Source organism: Microcaecilia unicolor, chromosome 2 (genome assembly GCF_901765095.1).
Source record: "Microcaecilia unicolor chromosome 2, aMicUni1.1, whole genome shotgun sequence".
Classification (NCBI taxonomy): domain Eukaryota; kingdom Metazoa; phylum Chordata; class Amphibia; order Gymnophiona; family Siphonopidae; genus Microcaecilia; species Microcaecilia unicolor.
In genome coordinates this window covers 389262848-389278694 of record NC_044032.1, presented here as the reverse complement: position 1 = coordinate 389278694, position 15847 = coordinate 389262848, and the positions used below count along the sequence as shown (strand labels likewise).

Here is a 15847-nt window from a genome sequence, read left to right as displayed (position 1 = left end):
ACCTCAATCATATCCCCCCTCAGCCATCTCTTTTCCAAGCTGCCCTAACTTCTTTAGCCTTTCCTCATACGAGAGCAGTTCCAACCCCTCTAATCAACTGCCTCTAAATCCTTTGATGACTCACTAACCAAGGATTAAATAAATTATTTTCTTTTCAAAAAAGTCAGCACTAATCAAAGAATTATAAACTCAGCAAGGCAAGATGACAGTGTAAGGTCAGATATTATTTTATAAAGTCTATGAGGATTGTTACCAACCTCCTCTAGTTTCTTGTTAATACATTTTTTTTTTACTTTTCAAAATTTCTGAATGGTAACACCTAGTGATTTCTTAGTATTTAATCTTTGATTCAACAAATTAATTTTTTTTTCTCCAGTTCTACTCAAGTTATCTTTCTTGATGTTTTAAAAGAGACAACCCATTTTGGGTTATTTCTATAAAATTCAGAAAATATTTGAACATCCAGAAATTATACCCTGGTTGATTAGTTTTCAGTTGCTTAATGTGCTATAATTTCTTGATTCATGAAAAGGACTTCTTTACATCAAACTACCATTACCGAAGCTCCTGTACCTTGGGACTTCAGCTCATTCGTTCATCTCTATGGAAGCTACTGTGTGAGTCAATGCAGTCTGCTACTCTCAAGCATGCTACCTGGAAGGTACGCTTTCTACTAGTTGCTAACTTGCTGAGAAGGATAAGTGAACTTCAAGCCTTGCGTACTATGAGCTGTATACTCAGTTTCATCACAAGAGTTCATCAAATTCATCCCAAGTTGTTATCTAAAGTAGTAACACTTTTCCATGTTCACAAGAAAATGATGCTTCCTACATTCTGTCAAAACCTCCTAAGAATCCATGCAAGAAATTTGTCCATATTTTAGATTGCAAATGAGCTTGCACTTATTACCTGAAAAGAGCTGAATCCGTCAGAAAGTCAACACAATTGTTTGTCTCCTTTGTCCCCAACAGAGTTGGCATTCCAGTAGCCTAGCAAATTGGCTAGCATCCTGAATACAATTATGTTATTATAATCCATCATTGGGGATTACTGAACAGATGAGAGTCCTTCTTCAGAATTACTGGTTGGAGAGAACTGATTGGAAAGGGAGAGTGAGAAGCCCAGCCCCAAGGGGAGTGTTTAAGGGAAAGTGCTGAGGGAAATGTTTGTGGGTTTAGATGGATAGAAGTTGTCATATAAGGGTGGGGTTAAGAGTTAATTAAATTTGTTGTTTGGATAAACTGCCTGTTGCAGCATTTCAAGTAAAGTTTAAATTTGTTTCATAAAGCCTGGATTGGAGTATTTCTTTGGAGAGTAAAGTTCATTTGGAGTGAGAGTAAAGTTAATTTGCTCCTGGATTAGTAAAGAAATCTAAACAAAAGTGTCTTAAAACCCTACAGCCTACCGGAGTAAGTCTGGCACCGGCCTGCGCCCAGCTCAGTAAGAAACTAAAAATTTGTTGTGACACTGGTTTCGGGTGCTGACCTGAAGAGCTAGCTGGTGCCCAGAACTTTATGGTTAGGCCAAGGTTACATGATGATCAAACTGGGGCTCCATTAACCAGTAAAGTGAAATCTCATCAGTTCAGAACCACTATAGCTACTGTGGCGTCAATGGATTCCATATGCAAAGCAGCAACTTGATCATTGCATCATACTTTCTCTTCGCAATATTGCTTGGACTTGTCCTCCGTCAGACTTAGTGCATCTGGATGAGCTGTGCTTGTCAACCTATCTGTGTGATATTAAAAGTGTCCCATTGTTTGATGAGTGGGCTTCTTCTGAACAATGGATAATCATAAAGAGATGAGCAGCCCTAACCTTTGGAGTCACCCACATGTGCACCTGACTCAGTCCTGCTTGTTGATGTAAAAAGCATTTGTCCTCACCTGTTAAAGGTGTTATCCATAGACAACAAGATTGATCAGGTATACAATCCCTCCTGCCTCCCCAAGAGTTGTATTCCTTTTACCAGCCTTGGACTAATTGAGGAGACTGAGGGCTGAACACTTAGTTCTGAGCTCTAGGTGAGCTGTTCCATCCCAGTGATGTGCAGTGAAGTTACCCACTTCTGTGTCTATGAAAAACACTGTTGCAGGTGAGAAACAAAACTTTTGGTGCAGAATTTCTAAAAGTTTTCTAATATTTAAAATTTTTTTTTTTTTACTGCAGAATGCCTCCAGGAGTACTCTTTCACACAGTGAAATCCATTTACTACTACTACTTATCATTTCTATAGCGCTACAAGGTATACGCAGCGCTCTACACCATACACAAAAAGACAGTCCTTGCTCAAAGAGCTTACAATCTAGATAAGACAGTTAAACAGACAGAACAATTAAGGGTAAGGGAATAAAGAGGTGAGGATGAAAGGACAGGGCAAGTGAGTAGTGGTTAGGAGTCAAAAGCAGTGGTAAAGAGGTGGGCTTTAAGTTTGGACTTGAAGACGGCCAAAGACGGGGCTAGACGTACAGGCTCGGGAAGTCTATTCCAGGCGTGAGGTGCAGCAAGATAAAAGGAACGGAGTCTGGAATTAGCAGTAGAGGAGAAGGGGACAGATAAGAGAGATTTATCTACAGAATGTCCTCCATGTCTCCTCTTCATTCTGAGAGAGAACCAATGGAAAGGATATCAGATCAAAGTATCAAATCCACCTCTTTTCCTTAGTTTTCTTTTCTCTCTATCAAGATCCTGGGGTCAATATTCAAAGTAATTTAAACAGGAAGGAGAGGCTCCTGTCTGCTTAAATCATGCTCATTGGGTTGGCTACCAGTATTCAGCGGCACTTAACTAGGCATGGCTGCTGAATATTGGCTTTGCCACAGAAAGAAACTGGACCGTGGAAGGGGCATTCTGGAGGCAGTGCGACCTAATCTGAAGACATGGCAGATGGAGCAGGAGGATTATGGGAGACTAGACATTGTCACCCAAAGATATGGCAGCTGAGGTCCCATCTCCCCCAGCTATCAGGCACCCAAGAACAAACAACTGTGTCTGAAGCAGCTCCCAGATTCCTGCCAGCAGTGTTGACCCATCTGGGAGCAAAGAAGCCTTGAAGAAGTGTTTGACTGGAAGCTCAGAACAGGCTATAACTTGGAAGGAGAGAGGGTATAGGAATGGAACTAGGGAGGGAAGAGGATATAGAGGAAAAAAGTGAGGAGCAAACAGAGAGAGAGAGGAAGGAGACAGAAAAAAGAGGGGCAGCAGTAGAGGGGGAACGGGGTAGAGAAGAAAAAAAAGGTGGAGAACAGGACTTCAGCTGCCTGCTCTTTGTGGGGGCTGCTTTGTCTGCCATGTCTTCTTCAGGTTATGTGGCTGCAGCACCACTCCACCCTTCCATTCACTACTAGCCTGCTGAATCTGTGGTTGGCAGGGCTTCACCTCTCCACTGCTACTTGTACAGTCTGGCTGTTGAATCATAGAGTGGTAAGGCCTAGACTTCTATACAGATAGTGCCAGGGTAGAACAAGGGCATCACCCTCACTATATATCAGCAATATTTAGCCCTTATCCATATAACTGAGCAGTTTAATTTAGGAGAGAAAAAAGGCTGTCCTAAATTGAACCTCATTGTTATACAACTAAGGGGGGGGGGGGGGGGGAATTGGAGGAGTGGCCTAGTGGTTAGGGTGGTGGACTTTGGGCTTGAGGAACTGAGTTCAATTCCCACTTCAGGCACAGGTAGATCCTGGTGACTCTGGGCAAGTCACTTAACTCTCCATTGCCCCATGTAAGCTGCATTGAGCCTGCCATGAGTGGGAAAGCGCGGGGTACAAATGTAACAAAAATAAAAATGTAGGGCAGTGTGAAGTCTCAGAATTATATTTACTGTGAAGTAAAACAATTCAATCAGCTCCATAAATGGGCAGCAATTCCAAGCTTCAGATGAAACCATAAATTTACTCCTTGTGGAGATTAAGCAGAATGGCAAAAATATGTGCTATGAATGAATGACATTGTTACAACTGTTGTAGGATGAAGAGATTGTGAAACTACAGTCAACAGCAGCTTTTAAGACATTCGTTGACAGGAAGGGTTACAGAAGACCTCAGGTATGGTACAAAAGCAATAAACTGACTAGAGGCCAGTTTTAAACAGCCCATGCAGTTGTAAAGCATGTCAGTTCCTTGAACTTGCTTTTAGTGCATGTGCTTTATGTCCAGTTTTCAAAGAGAAATGTGTCAGTATTAGAAGGGGCCTCATACTTTGCACCTGTTCTTTTATGCAAGTGACCCAATGGAATAAAATAACACATGCAGTTGTTAAATGGTCATCCAGGCGTGCTGTTTTCCTCCCCAAATTAAACACGGCTCTGGGAACACATCTTCTCAGTCCAGTTAAATGCATGTGCACTATGGAAACATGTGCTGGTAGAATGCACATATAATAGACATTGCCTCCATTATATGCAAATCTCTTCCATGCATATTCATGGTGGATAGCCTGAAAACCTGACTGACAAGGGGGTACTTACGGACCAACTTGGGAAATACTGTATAGACACCTGAGTTCCTTCTTTTAGAATTTCTGCCCAAACTTCCCCACCCCAAAATATTGCATCCCCCCACCTCCTTCCCTTTGCAAGCTTCCACACAAACACCTTACAAACTTCGGGGGTAATATTCAGCCCACAGCAGTCAGTGTGTTTTTAAAATGCTGACAGCTATGGGCAGAATTAGCCCCAAATATTCAATGTCAGTGGGGCTGGCTATCAGAGTTTATGTAGGTCCCGGCCAATATTCAGCCAGTGCCCATATAAGACAGTTATACGGTAGAATATTGGCCAGGATCTGCATAACATTGTTTTTTTTTTAGACCCTGCTATACCCCTTCTGGCTCCAGAAAAAGCCCATCTCCATCTCTCCCTCCCTCCCTCCTTACCCCAGCCTGCGCTATGCAGAAGCCCCCTCCTCCACCTAGAACACCTCCCCATCCCCCACTTCTTCAGTCTGGGCATCTGTGACCTCTTGCGGCAGCTCATGGTATCATGAGGCTGCCGTGAGGGGTACATAAGCACATAAGCATCACCACGCTGGGAAAAGACCAAAGGTCCATCAAGCCCAACACTCTGTCTCTGACAGCGGCCAATCCAGGCCCCAAGAACCTGGCAAAAACCCAAAATTTAATAACGATCAATGGACTTTTCCTTCAGGAATCTATCCAGACCCCCAGGTCATAGCACCAATTTTCTACAGGCGGTAGCAAGGGGTAAGAGCAAGTGGGCTTCAAGTGTGCCCCATCACCCCCACTGGACCACCAAGGTAGGCCTGAGGGGGCCCACCCAGACCAGGCAAGGGTAAAGATTGGGAGGCAATCAGGGGGGAGGGGAGCTTTTTCAGGGGCTGGGAGGGGGATCATGAGGGTTAAATAAAACAAGTTATGCGAGTGCCAGCCAATATTCAGTGCCAGAACCCACATAGTTAAGGGGCCAAGTTTCGGACCAAATTAGCACAGATTGTGAGCTGTTCAAAATTTGTCTGCTTAGCTATGCAGGTGCCAGCAATGAATATTGCCAGCAACTGCATAACTGCCAGCTCCTCCCCAACACCGCCCCTGACCTGCCCACTTTTAACATGGGTGGTCAGAGCCCATATTCAGCAGCACTGCCCGGTTTAGTGCTGCTGAATATCAGAGATTAGGTGGTCACAGGCGATTTAAGGGGGCGGCAGCCTTTCTTACCCAGTTAAATCGCTTTAAAATTGGGCAGTTCATTTTTAAATAAAATGTCAAAACTGTTTTGTTTATTTAAGAATATAAAAATAGCCGTAGTGGATCAGACCAATGGTCCATCTAGCCCGGTATCCTGTTTCCAACTACGGCCAATCCAAATCACAAGTACCAGGCAGAAATTCAAATAGGAGCAAGATTCCATGTTACCGATCCCAGATATAAGTTGTGGCTTTAACCATGTATATCTTAATAGCAGAAGATGGACCTTTCTTCCGGGAACTTGTTCGAACCTTTTTTAATCCCAGCTACGCTAACTGCTATTACCAGATCCTCCTGTAACGTGTTCCAGAACTTAACTATTTGTTGACTGAAACTAAAATTTCCTTCTATTCATTTAAAAACTATTACTATGTAACTTCATTGAGTGGCCCCTAGTCTTTGTACTTTGTGAAAGAGTAAAAATCAATTCATGTTTACCAGTTCTACTCCACTCAGGATTTTGTAGACCTCCATCATATCCCCCCTCAGCCATCTCTTTACCAACCTGAAGGGCCCTAAACTCATAAGCCTCTTCTCATATGAAGGGGGTTTGATCCCCTTAATCATTTTGGTCACTCGTCTTTGAGTATATAGCAGCTAGAATTGCACACAAAACTCAAGGAGCGGACACATCACCATACAGCGATATTCTTTATCCTTTTTTTCTATCCATTTTCTAATAATTCCTAACATTCTGTTTCCATTTTGGCTGCTGCAGTGGGCAGAAGATTTAAACATATTGTCCATGATGACACCTAGATCTTTTTCTGGGTGATGACTCCTAATGTGGAAGCTAGCATCAAGTAACAATGATTTGGATTTTTATTCTCACTTTGCATTTCTCCACATTAAATTGCATCTGCCATTTGGATACCCAGTCTTCCAGTTTTCTAAGATCTTCTTGCAATTTCTCACAGTCCATTTAACAACTGAATAGTTTTGTGTCATCTGCAAATTTTGGGTCCCTTTTACTAAAGGACGGTAGGACTACCACTGTGTTGGCATGCTGCAAATCGGGCCTACCACAGGAGCCCGGTTTTAGTCCCAGCCCATCTGTCGTGTGCCAATTCCAGCGCTAGAAAATGCATTCTAGGGCCGGGGGCTTATCTGGTGGTAACCAGGCAGCCCTGTGTGTTGCCTAGTTACTGCCCGGTGAGCGTGGAAGCCCTTATCGCCTCAATGGGTGGCAGTGAGGACTCCCCCGGGAAATGGCGTGCAGCAAGTGGTTCACTTATTGCAGGGCCATTTACCTTTAAAAAATATACCTTTTACCTGCTGTGGTAAAAGGAGGCCTCGGTGCATGGCAAATCCATAAATCCATGCACCGATATTACCACAGGGCCTCTTTTACCGCAGCTTGGTAAAAGGGGCCCTTAGTCATCTAACTCATTGTTCCCAATTCCAGATTACTTATAAATTTGTTAAATAGCACTGGTCCAGTACAGATCCACTATTCACCCTCCTCCATTGAAAGAAATGGCTATTTAAGTCTACTTTCTGCTTTCTGTCTATTAACCAGTTCCCAATCCACAACAGAACATTGCCTCCTATCACATCACATGTCTTTTTAATTTTCTCAGGAGTCTGTCATGAGGAACTTTGTCAAAAGTTTTCTGAAAATCTAGATATGATTCACCTTTATTCATATATTTATTCACACGTTCAAAGAAATAAAGAGGGATGTGCAAAAGTTAGAAGAATGGTCTAATGTATTTGGCAGTTAAAATTTAATATGAAGAAATGAAGAATTATGCTTATGGGGACTAGAAATTCAAGGGAGCTGTATTTGCTAGGAGGAGAGAGGCTGATATGCACAGACAAGGAGAGGGACCTTGGGGTGATCGTGTCTGAGGACGTGATGAACAGTGTGACAAGGCGGAAGCCATAGCTAGAAGAATGCTGGGCTGCATAGACAGGCATAACCAGCAGAAGAAAGGAGGTGTTGATGCCCCTGTACAAATTGTTGGTGAGGCCACACTTGGAGTATTATTTTCAGGTTTTATGCAGCCATATCTGGCTAAGGATGTAAAGACTTGAAGTGGTTCAGAGGAAGGTGACTAAAATGGTATGGGGCTTGTGCTAAAATGCTTGAGAAGAGACTGGAAGACCTGAATAAGAAGATGGAGGAAAGGGGGGATTATAACACAGATGATTAAATACTTCACAACTCTTTTTCTCCCCCCTCCCCCCCAGAGAAGGGGAAACGATAAAACTAGAGGATATGATTGAAGTTGCAGGGTGGTAGACTTAGGAATAATGTCAGGAAATTATTTTTCATAGAGAGGGTGGTCAATATCTGGAATGCTCTCCTGCGGGAGGTGGTGGAGGCAAACGCGGTAACAGATTTCAAAAAGGTGTGGGGTGAACACAGAGGATCTCTAATTTAGAAAATGGATGGTAGAAAAAAACCCCCAAAACCTAAATGATTGACTGCAAGTGTGTGACGTGTTGAGTGGTGCTTAGATGGTGACTCCGACTGTGAAAAACTAAGGCCAGTGCCAGGCGGACTTCTGCAGTCTGTATCCCATATATGACTGGGCTTGATGGCAACTCCAGTAGTTGGAACGTAAATAAAGCAGATTGGTGAGCAAGACTTCCTTGGCTGAATCCATGTTGATTCTGTCCCATTAAACCATTTGTCTGTTTGTTCAGTAATTTTATTTTTTATAATAGTTTCCACTATTTTGCGCAGCACTGACATCAGGCTTACTTGTCTGTAATTTCTGGGATCACCCTTACAACTCTTAAAAAAAAAATAATTGTTACATTGGCCACCCTCCAATCTTCAGGTACTACAAACAATTTTAATGATAGATTATAGATCTAGTAACTAGTCATATGCAAAATCTAAATCTCTTTGCTTGTAGCCATATTCATTGGTGAAACTATATGCACTGGGTAAAAACATAGTGGGATCGTTAAATCCTTAACAAATTCTGATGTCTCCTAAAGTTACCCAGTTCTGACTGCACTCAAAAAATCTTAAATGCTGCAAAATGTCTCATTAAAGTACATGTGCCATTAGATGTCAATCATAAAAATGTACTTTTTCACAAAGCATTTCAGGATCTGAATCTGAATCTCCAGTATATATGGTCAATAAGTAACTATATTTCCATTTTTTCACTCTTCCAGTTCCTGATGAATTTTTTAAATCAAACACCAGAGAGCATGGATGGAGTTACGTCAAAATTGTCAACAAGGAATGTGTCAAAGAAAAACAGGAGGTATAAATCAGGGTCTGCCTCCACACATGGAGAAACTATTATAAATTAACCCTTTTTTCACCTTTTGTTCTGTTTATGTTTCATGGGCTGAGGGAGGGTTGCTAATAAATTATACTTCAGACACATAGCCTTGTCTAAATTAATGGTATTGGGTATTGGGTTGTACTTTTAGGATGAATGATTGTTACTTGTGAACAACAGTTGCATAATCCAGTTTGTATGTAAGCAGTATATAAAAAAGAAATGTGTAAATTCTTACATTACTTTCAGACTTATTTCTGGCTTATGGCTAAAACCCTCCTTCCATCTCTTAGAACAGGTGGGCAGACCAATGCAAGTTGACTTGGTCTTCAGTACAATGCTTTTTTCAAATGGATCATTCACATTGTTTGAAGGGCAAATGTTTGACATTGTTTGAAGGGCAAATGTTTGATCAAAGGTTTGATTGGCAATCATAAAAAGATAATGCTTACATCATGATTATGTACTTGCAGTCCTATGTTCCAACCACTTGACCACATCTTGGTTTTCAGGACCAATATAAGAAACTAGTGAAAAAGGCCCGTTTCTGACAGAAATGAAACGGGCACTAGCAAGGTTTTCGTCGGAGTGTGTATGTTTGAGAGAGTGTGTGTGAGATTGACTGTGTGAGAGAGAGTGAATGTGTGAGTGTGTGTGTGTGACAGAGAGAGAGTGAGACTGGGTGCGAGTGTGTCCGTGAGAGAGAGAATGTATGTGTGAGAATCAGTGTGTGTGCCAGGGGCCCCTCCCTCCTCCGTCCCAGTTCCAGGGTCCCTCCTCCATCCCTCCGAGTTCCAGGGTCCCTCCTCCGTCCCTCCGAGTTCCAGGGTCATCCCCCCTCTGAGTTCCAGGGTCATCCCCCCCTCCGAGTTCCAGGGTCCCTTCCAGTTTCAGGGTCCCCACCCTCCCAGTTACAGGGTCACCTTCCCTCCCTCCCAGTTCCATAGTCCACCTCCCAGTTCCAGGGTCCCCCTACCAGTTCAAGGGTCCCTCCCCCTCCCTCCCAGTTCCATGGTCCTGTCCCTTCCCTTCCTCCCTCCCTCCGAGGTGCTTGGTGGGGGGGGGGGGGGGGTTGCTATTTGCTGTCAACCTAAGGAGACACTGCTTCTGACGTACAGCAGCTAAGTCCTGTCCTGACCCACAGGCAGCTGGAGCTCCCTCATACTCTTTCAGTGACACACATTGACAGGCAACGGCTAGATAAAGTGTTTGAGTGATATTTAGTTTAGATTTCATGATAGTCATATGTACAGATGTGTAGCTTTCAAATAATTTAAAAAGGTGTGCAGTAAGAAACCAAAAAGAAAAACCTTTTGTCCTTTACCTGTTAAGGCGCAGTTTATCCAGTAGAAACAGCTTTAGACGTGTTTCAGATGGAAGAAGGGAGAAAAAACGACAATGTGTATCAGCAGCTTGTAGGTGTGCTTGGTTTTGAATGTATGGGAATGACGGCTGTGTTGGGGAGTGGAAATAGAGATTAACCAATGGGCCTCCTTGCTTACATTGTAGTAGATTGGGTCAGTTCCACTCGTGTGTAGTAATCGTCCTGCTGCATGGCCAGAGTCGGAGAGGAGAGGGTGGTGCGGCGGAACGGTGAGCGAGCGGCTGTGGGAGGGTGGGTGAGGGGGAGTATGGGCGGGGGGACGGGGTGCAGTGGCAATTTTGTTTGGTTTTGAGTGAAAATGACAATGTGTATCAGCAGCTCGTAGGTGTGCTTAGTTTTGAGTGTATGGGAATGACGGCTGTGTTGGGGAGTGGAAATAGAGATTAACCAATGGGCCTCCTTACTTACATTGTAGTTGATTGGGTCAGTTCCACTCGTGTGTAGTAATCGTCCTGCTGCAAGGCCAGAGTGGGAGAGGAGAGGGGGGTGCAGCGGAATGGTGAGCAAGCGGCTGCGGGAGGGTGGGTGAGCGGGAGTGTGGGCGGGGGGACGGACGGGGTGCAGTGGCCATTTTGTTTGGTTTTGAGTGTATGGGAATGATGGCTGCGTTGGGGAGTGGAAACAGAGATTAACCAATGAGCTTCCTTGATTCGTTGAGTGTCTTTGCTCCGCCCTCGACGTCATCACGTTGTGACATGAGGGCGGGGCAGATACTCATGGCCAAACCGGATATCTCGCCCGCCTCAAGTTTCCGGCTTGAGGCTTCATTCGAACGTTGGAGGTGCCTTTTATATATAGAGATATGTTTGGTTTATGGTTTATGGCCACTATTGGAAACAGGATGCTGGGCTCGATGGGCCTTTGGTCTTTCCCAGTATTGCAATACTTATGTACTTATGATATACCACCTTTCCTGAAAGGCACTACAAGGCAGTGTAGTAAATAAGAAGCAATAAAAGAATGGAAAAGAACACCAATTAAAACAGGAAAGAGACAGTCATTCAGAGATCACAAATTAAAAATACTCAGGAATGGTGAGCTCTGGCCTGCAAGTATGGCAGACTGAAGATTTTTTTTACAGATTGACACAATGAATACTTAGAGATTTACACATATTTGATCAATAAATCATATCATTTGTGTAAATGGCTAGCCTGAAACCCAGAACTATTGCATACTCAAGGACAGATTTGCTATCCCTGAGTTAAATCATCAATTCTCATAACCAGTGTGAAATGTACCTTTGTTGTCTGGGCATTTTATTTCTATGATTAGGCTGATCACAGTCTCTTTCCCACTTCCATGTGTCAGTCTTCTAAGTTCTTTTCTGGGTTGGCCTTTCCATTTCTTCTCTCTCCTTTTGTCTTCTTCCTTTCTTTCTCTATATCCGTTTGGCACTGATCTTTCATTTTGTTTTGTTTTCCCCCCTGTTATTCTCTTCTCTGCATTTGTAAATTCATTTGATTTTACTCTCATTATCCCTTTCTCTCACCTTCTAGTCCTTAGTCTCCTTTTCACTTTTCATCTACCTACTGGCTTTCCCCATCTCCCTCCCATTGCCCCCTCTGCCCATCTCCTTTTCCAGTCTCCTATCCCCATCCTCGTATTTCACCCACTTCCTTACTCCCGCATTCCCATCTTCTGTATGCTCTTAGCCCTCATCTACCCTCCACTGCCTCTCATCCCCTTGTTACCGGAAATGATTTATTTTTGGGGAAAGAGCTCTAGAGCACTCGCTACTGTTTATAATTTAAGAGGAGGTGTTGTATTTATAAGTTTTAGGATATTAATTTCTCCACCAATCACCAAAGGTGATAATTGCAATAAATTAAATACATTAAGTATATATCTCTGTTGAAATGCAGTATTCTGTACTGCAAGATTAACCTTAACAGATACCATATACTCAGAACACAAAGAGACTATATTTTTAGCTTCAGAAAGGTTTATTAAGTTACAATATGATTAATGCAATCATATAAATAAGGTTACAAACAAGAGATAGCTTTTAAAAGGATCTTAGAACAGAGAATTTGTGCATAAAATAGAACAAAGTAACAGGTAGGTTAACTTATAGTCCTTGTTACAAGCATGCTGTGGTCCAGCTGATTGATGAGCACATGGTCAGGAGCAAGGAGCAGGGCTTCTGCAGTGAATGGATCTGAGTTGCTTGGAGCTGAAGAGAGAATCTGCCTCTTGGGGAAACAGCTTTTTCTTTTATATCTTGCAAGCTGCAGGAGGATATGATCACAGAGTCCCAGCACCTGCTTCCTGGTTTGCACTGGATAACTTGCAAGGCATTATGGTTATTGTAGTCTGTTATAAGTCTTTCCTTTCTGCAGATGTCCTGGCATCCATTTGTCTGATAGATGATGGGAGGGGGCAGGTATACCTCTGATGGCAGGCAAATGTTTTGTTTATGGTTTTTCTCTGAGTTTCCTTGTTGTCAATGGGTTCTCCAGACTTTCTGTCTCTTGGGTCTTTGGTTTTCGGAGATGTCCTGATGAGCCTTCAGGTATCCACCTAGTCATGCTTTGTTAGGTGGGAGGGCAGAGGAAGCTATATATCTCTCTTTTGTCTTTGTTAAGTGTTTGTAATTGACTAGCCCTGCTATCAAAAGTCCCCAAGAAAAAGGTAGGGGGAGAGAGGGGCTTGAAATGAAACTATTTTCTCTGCTGTAGTTTAAAACTGTATTTTTAAAGCTGTATGTTTGTATTGCTATATATGATCCAGCAAAATATCATGCTACATATTTCAATAATAAACTGATACCATTACACCCTCACCAGCCCCAGATCCATCTCCATCTCTCCTTCCTTCCCTTGCCTCCAGGTCATTCTTCTATCTTTTACAATATACCCCATGTCATACTGCTTCTTCCACCATCTTCTAAACCCCATTTCCACCCTCACACAATCCCTTCAGGGACCCATACTCTTCCTCCCATACCTCTCTCCAGTACCCCCATCCCTTTTCAGTGCCTTTCATCCTTTCCATTCTTCCAGGTCATTCACATTATGTCTCAAACTTCCCCCAAACATCACCCCCTTTCTCCCCTCTTCTATCCATTTCACACCCTCATTCATTCCCCGAACCCATCAACATACCTCACTCATACTTACCAATGCTACGAGCATCACTCAAAATTCCCATGCCATCTGTCCTATCTATAATTCCTGCTCTGCTCCCAAACACTCTCTCATTCAATCACGAAGTCCTAGTCATCTTCTGATCCACCCCCCCTTCTCCACTAGTCCCATCCATCTTCTGTCCATTTGACATTTCTTCTTTCTTCATATCTACCATCATTCCCTCTGTGTTATCTGTCGTATCCAGCACCTCCCCTGTCCCTATTTCCCTCATGTTCAGTATCTGCCATCTGTGTCATCATCCCTACCTTGACCAGTTTCTCCTCTCATCCTCTCTTCCATTTCTCCTGTACTCCCCCTTTCTCCTGTACCCCCCCCCCCATACCCCAGCCAGCACTTCTTCTCTCTCCCCTGACCCTCCCCATGGTACTGCATCTCTCTCTCTCTCTCTGGCTCCAGCACCTTTCCTACTCTTCTCCCAACCCATCTCATCTTTCTCTTTTCCCTCTGCCAACCCCTCCCTCCCAGATGCTCTCCCTTTCTCCCCATGGATTTAGCTTCTCTTCCCCTCGCTTCATCCGAGCTCTTTCACATTTCCCTTCTCCCTCCCTGTGGTCTGGTGACATCTTTCTTCCTACCCCCTATGCAATGTGGCATCTCTTTTACCTTCCCTTCCTTTCCAGCATTACCCCCAGTGTCCCCATCTTCCCTCCCTTTCAAGCATAACCCCCCCCGGCCTCATCTTTCCCCTATTTCCCTCCCATGTCCCCATCTCCCTCCCTTTCCAGCAAAACTTCCCATGTACCTTGTTCCCATCTTCCTCCTTTTCCTGCATTGTTCCCTTTTCTCTATGTCCCCCTCCTTTTCTAGTAGTGTCCCTATCTCCCACTTTTCCAGCATTATCTCCCTTGTGTCCCCATCTCCCTCCCTTTCCAGCAAAACTCCCCATGTCCCCATCCCCCCCCCCCCCATTTTCCATTAGTGTCCCTATCTCTCCCTGCATTTTCCAGTAGTGTCCCTGTTTCCCCCTTTTCCAATACCTCCTTCTTCTTTCAAACCCCTCTCCCATCCAGTACCTCCTCCTTCCTTCAACCGCCCCCCCTCCCCGGTCCAATGCCTGCTTCATTCAATCCACCTTCCCAAGTCCAGCACCACTTTCTGTTGTCCCTCCCCCCGAACACCGTCAAAGTTCCTTCATTTAGTGGCCCCTGCAACGTATAACACGCTGCTGCCTGAGCCTGCATCGGATCCTTCCCTATCCGACACTGGCTCAGACAGGAAGCGTGTTATATACTGCAGGGGCCACTAAACGAAGAAGCTTTGATGGTGTTGGGGGGGAGGGAGAACAGAAAGCGGTGTTGCACTTGGGGAGGGAGGGGTGCCAATTCCACGGTGGGGTGGGGATGGGAAGGGGGAAAGTCAATACAGCAAATTTTTAAAAAAACGATTGACAACAGCTGGCATAGACACCATTTTCTTTAAAATCCGTTTGGGGGAGCAACCGCTCTCCTTGCCCCCCCCCCCCCCCCCCTTTAGCTACTCCTCTGCCATCAGGCCAGTTTTACAATATTTAATTTTTAAAAACACAGGATTATTAGTTTTGCTGCTGAATATTTTAATGCTCAGAACACTCACTAGTTCAGCTGGAACAGATATCATTCAGTTACAGGACTGGGCCAAACTATTCTATACAACTTGTCAAAACACAGTATCTCTTCTGACCCTCTTTCAGGCTGAGCAGTGAGCTGAGAATGATCCCTTTTTCATCTCAGGGCCAAGACTGAGATCCTACAGTATATAATATGAGGAGCCTGCACTCTGGCACCCAAATCCTTTTGGTATGACATTATATTGTAGCCATGTCCAAAACAGCAAGATAAACACCCTGCTAAAAAAAAGAAACCAAATCTGACCAATTCAGGAGGGATCACACAGGTTTACTTCTATTTCTAGGCATATCCTCTCTTTTGACCTTTACACTGCATGCAATTTGCTGTCAGTTTTGGCTGGGGCTTTATTTGTAGTGTGGAGCTAGCTGAAAAACAGACTGTGGGCCAATCTCTTTGCACAATTACTGAACAGGTGTTGGATAGTAACAAGCTTAGATCACCGGGTTGCATTTCAGCTACTGAGCAAGAGGTAGGCTAGCCAACTTTCAAATGCTGTTTTGAGTGACATTTTGGAATGTGTGTGTTTGGGATTGGTGCTTTTACAGTGCCTCACAGCCATGAACTGGATTTAAAATTTTCCTATTAAAAAATATAAAAAGGAAGTAAAAAAAAAACCTGTGCAAAACTGTGCTTACACGTGGATTTTCTTGCACATTAAATATGACCTTATTGAAAATGAAATCACCCTATCTGCTTCACATAATTTTCAATGGTATATGTCATTGGTTCCCAAATTTGGTCCTGGATG

At 43.7% G+C, this 15847-nt stretch overlaps 1 protein-coding gene across 1 annotated transcript in view; it reads left to right on the top strand.

Annotated features, from left to right (window-relative positions):
- FAM47E (family with sequence similarity 47 member E) overlaps positions 1-9368 on the top strand; it is a 104463-nt gene extending 95095 nt beyond the window's left edge. Inside the window, 2 exon segments of the mRNA XM_030192485.1 lie at positions 3974-4051; positions 8844-9368. Coding sequence (XP_030048345.1) covers positions 3974-4051; positions 8844-8984 — 219 coding nt within the window. The 3' untranslated portion in view covers positions 8985-9368.
- The last annotated feature ends 6479 nt before the right edge of the window (positions 9369-15847 follow it).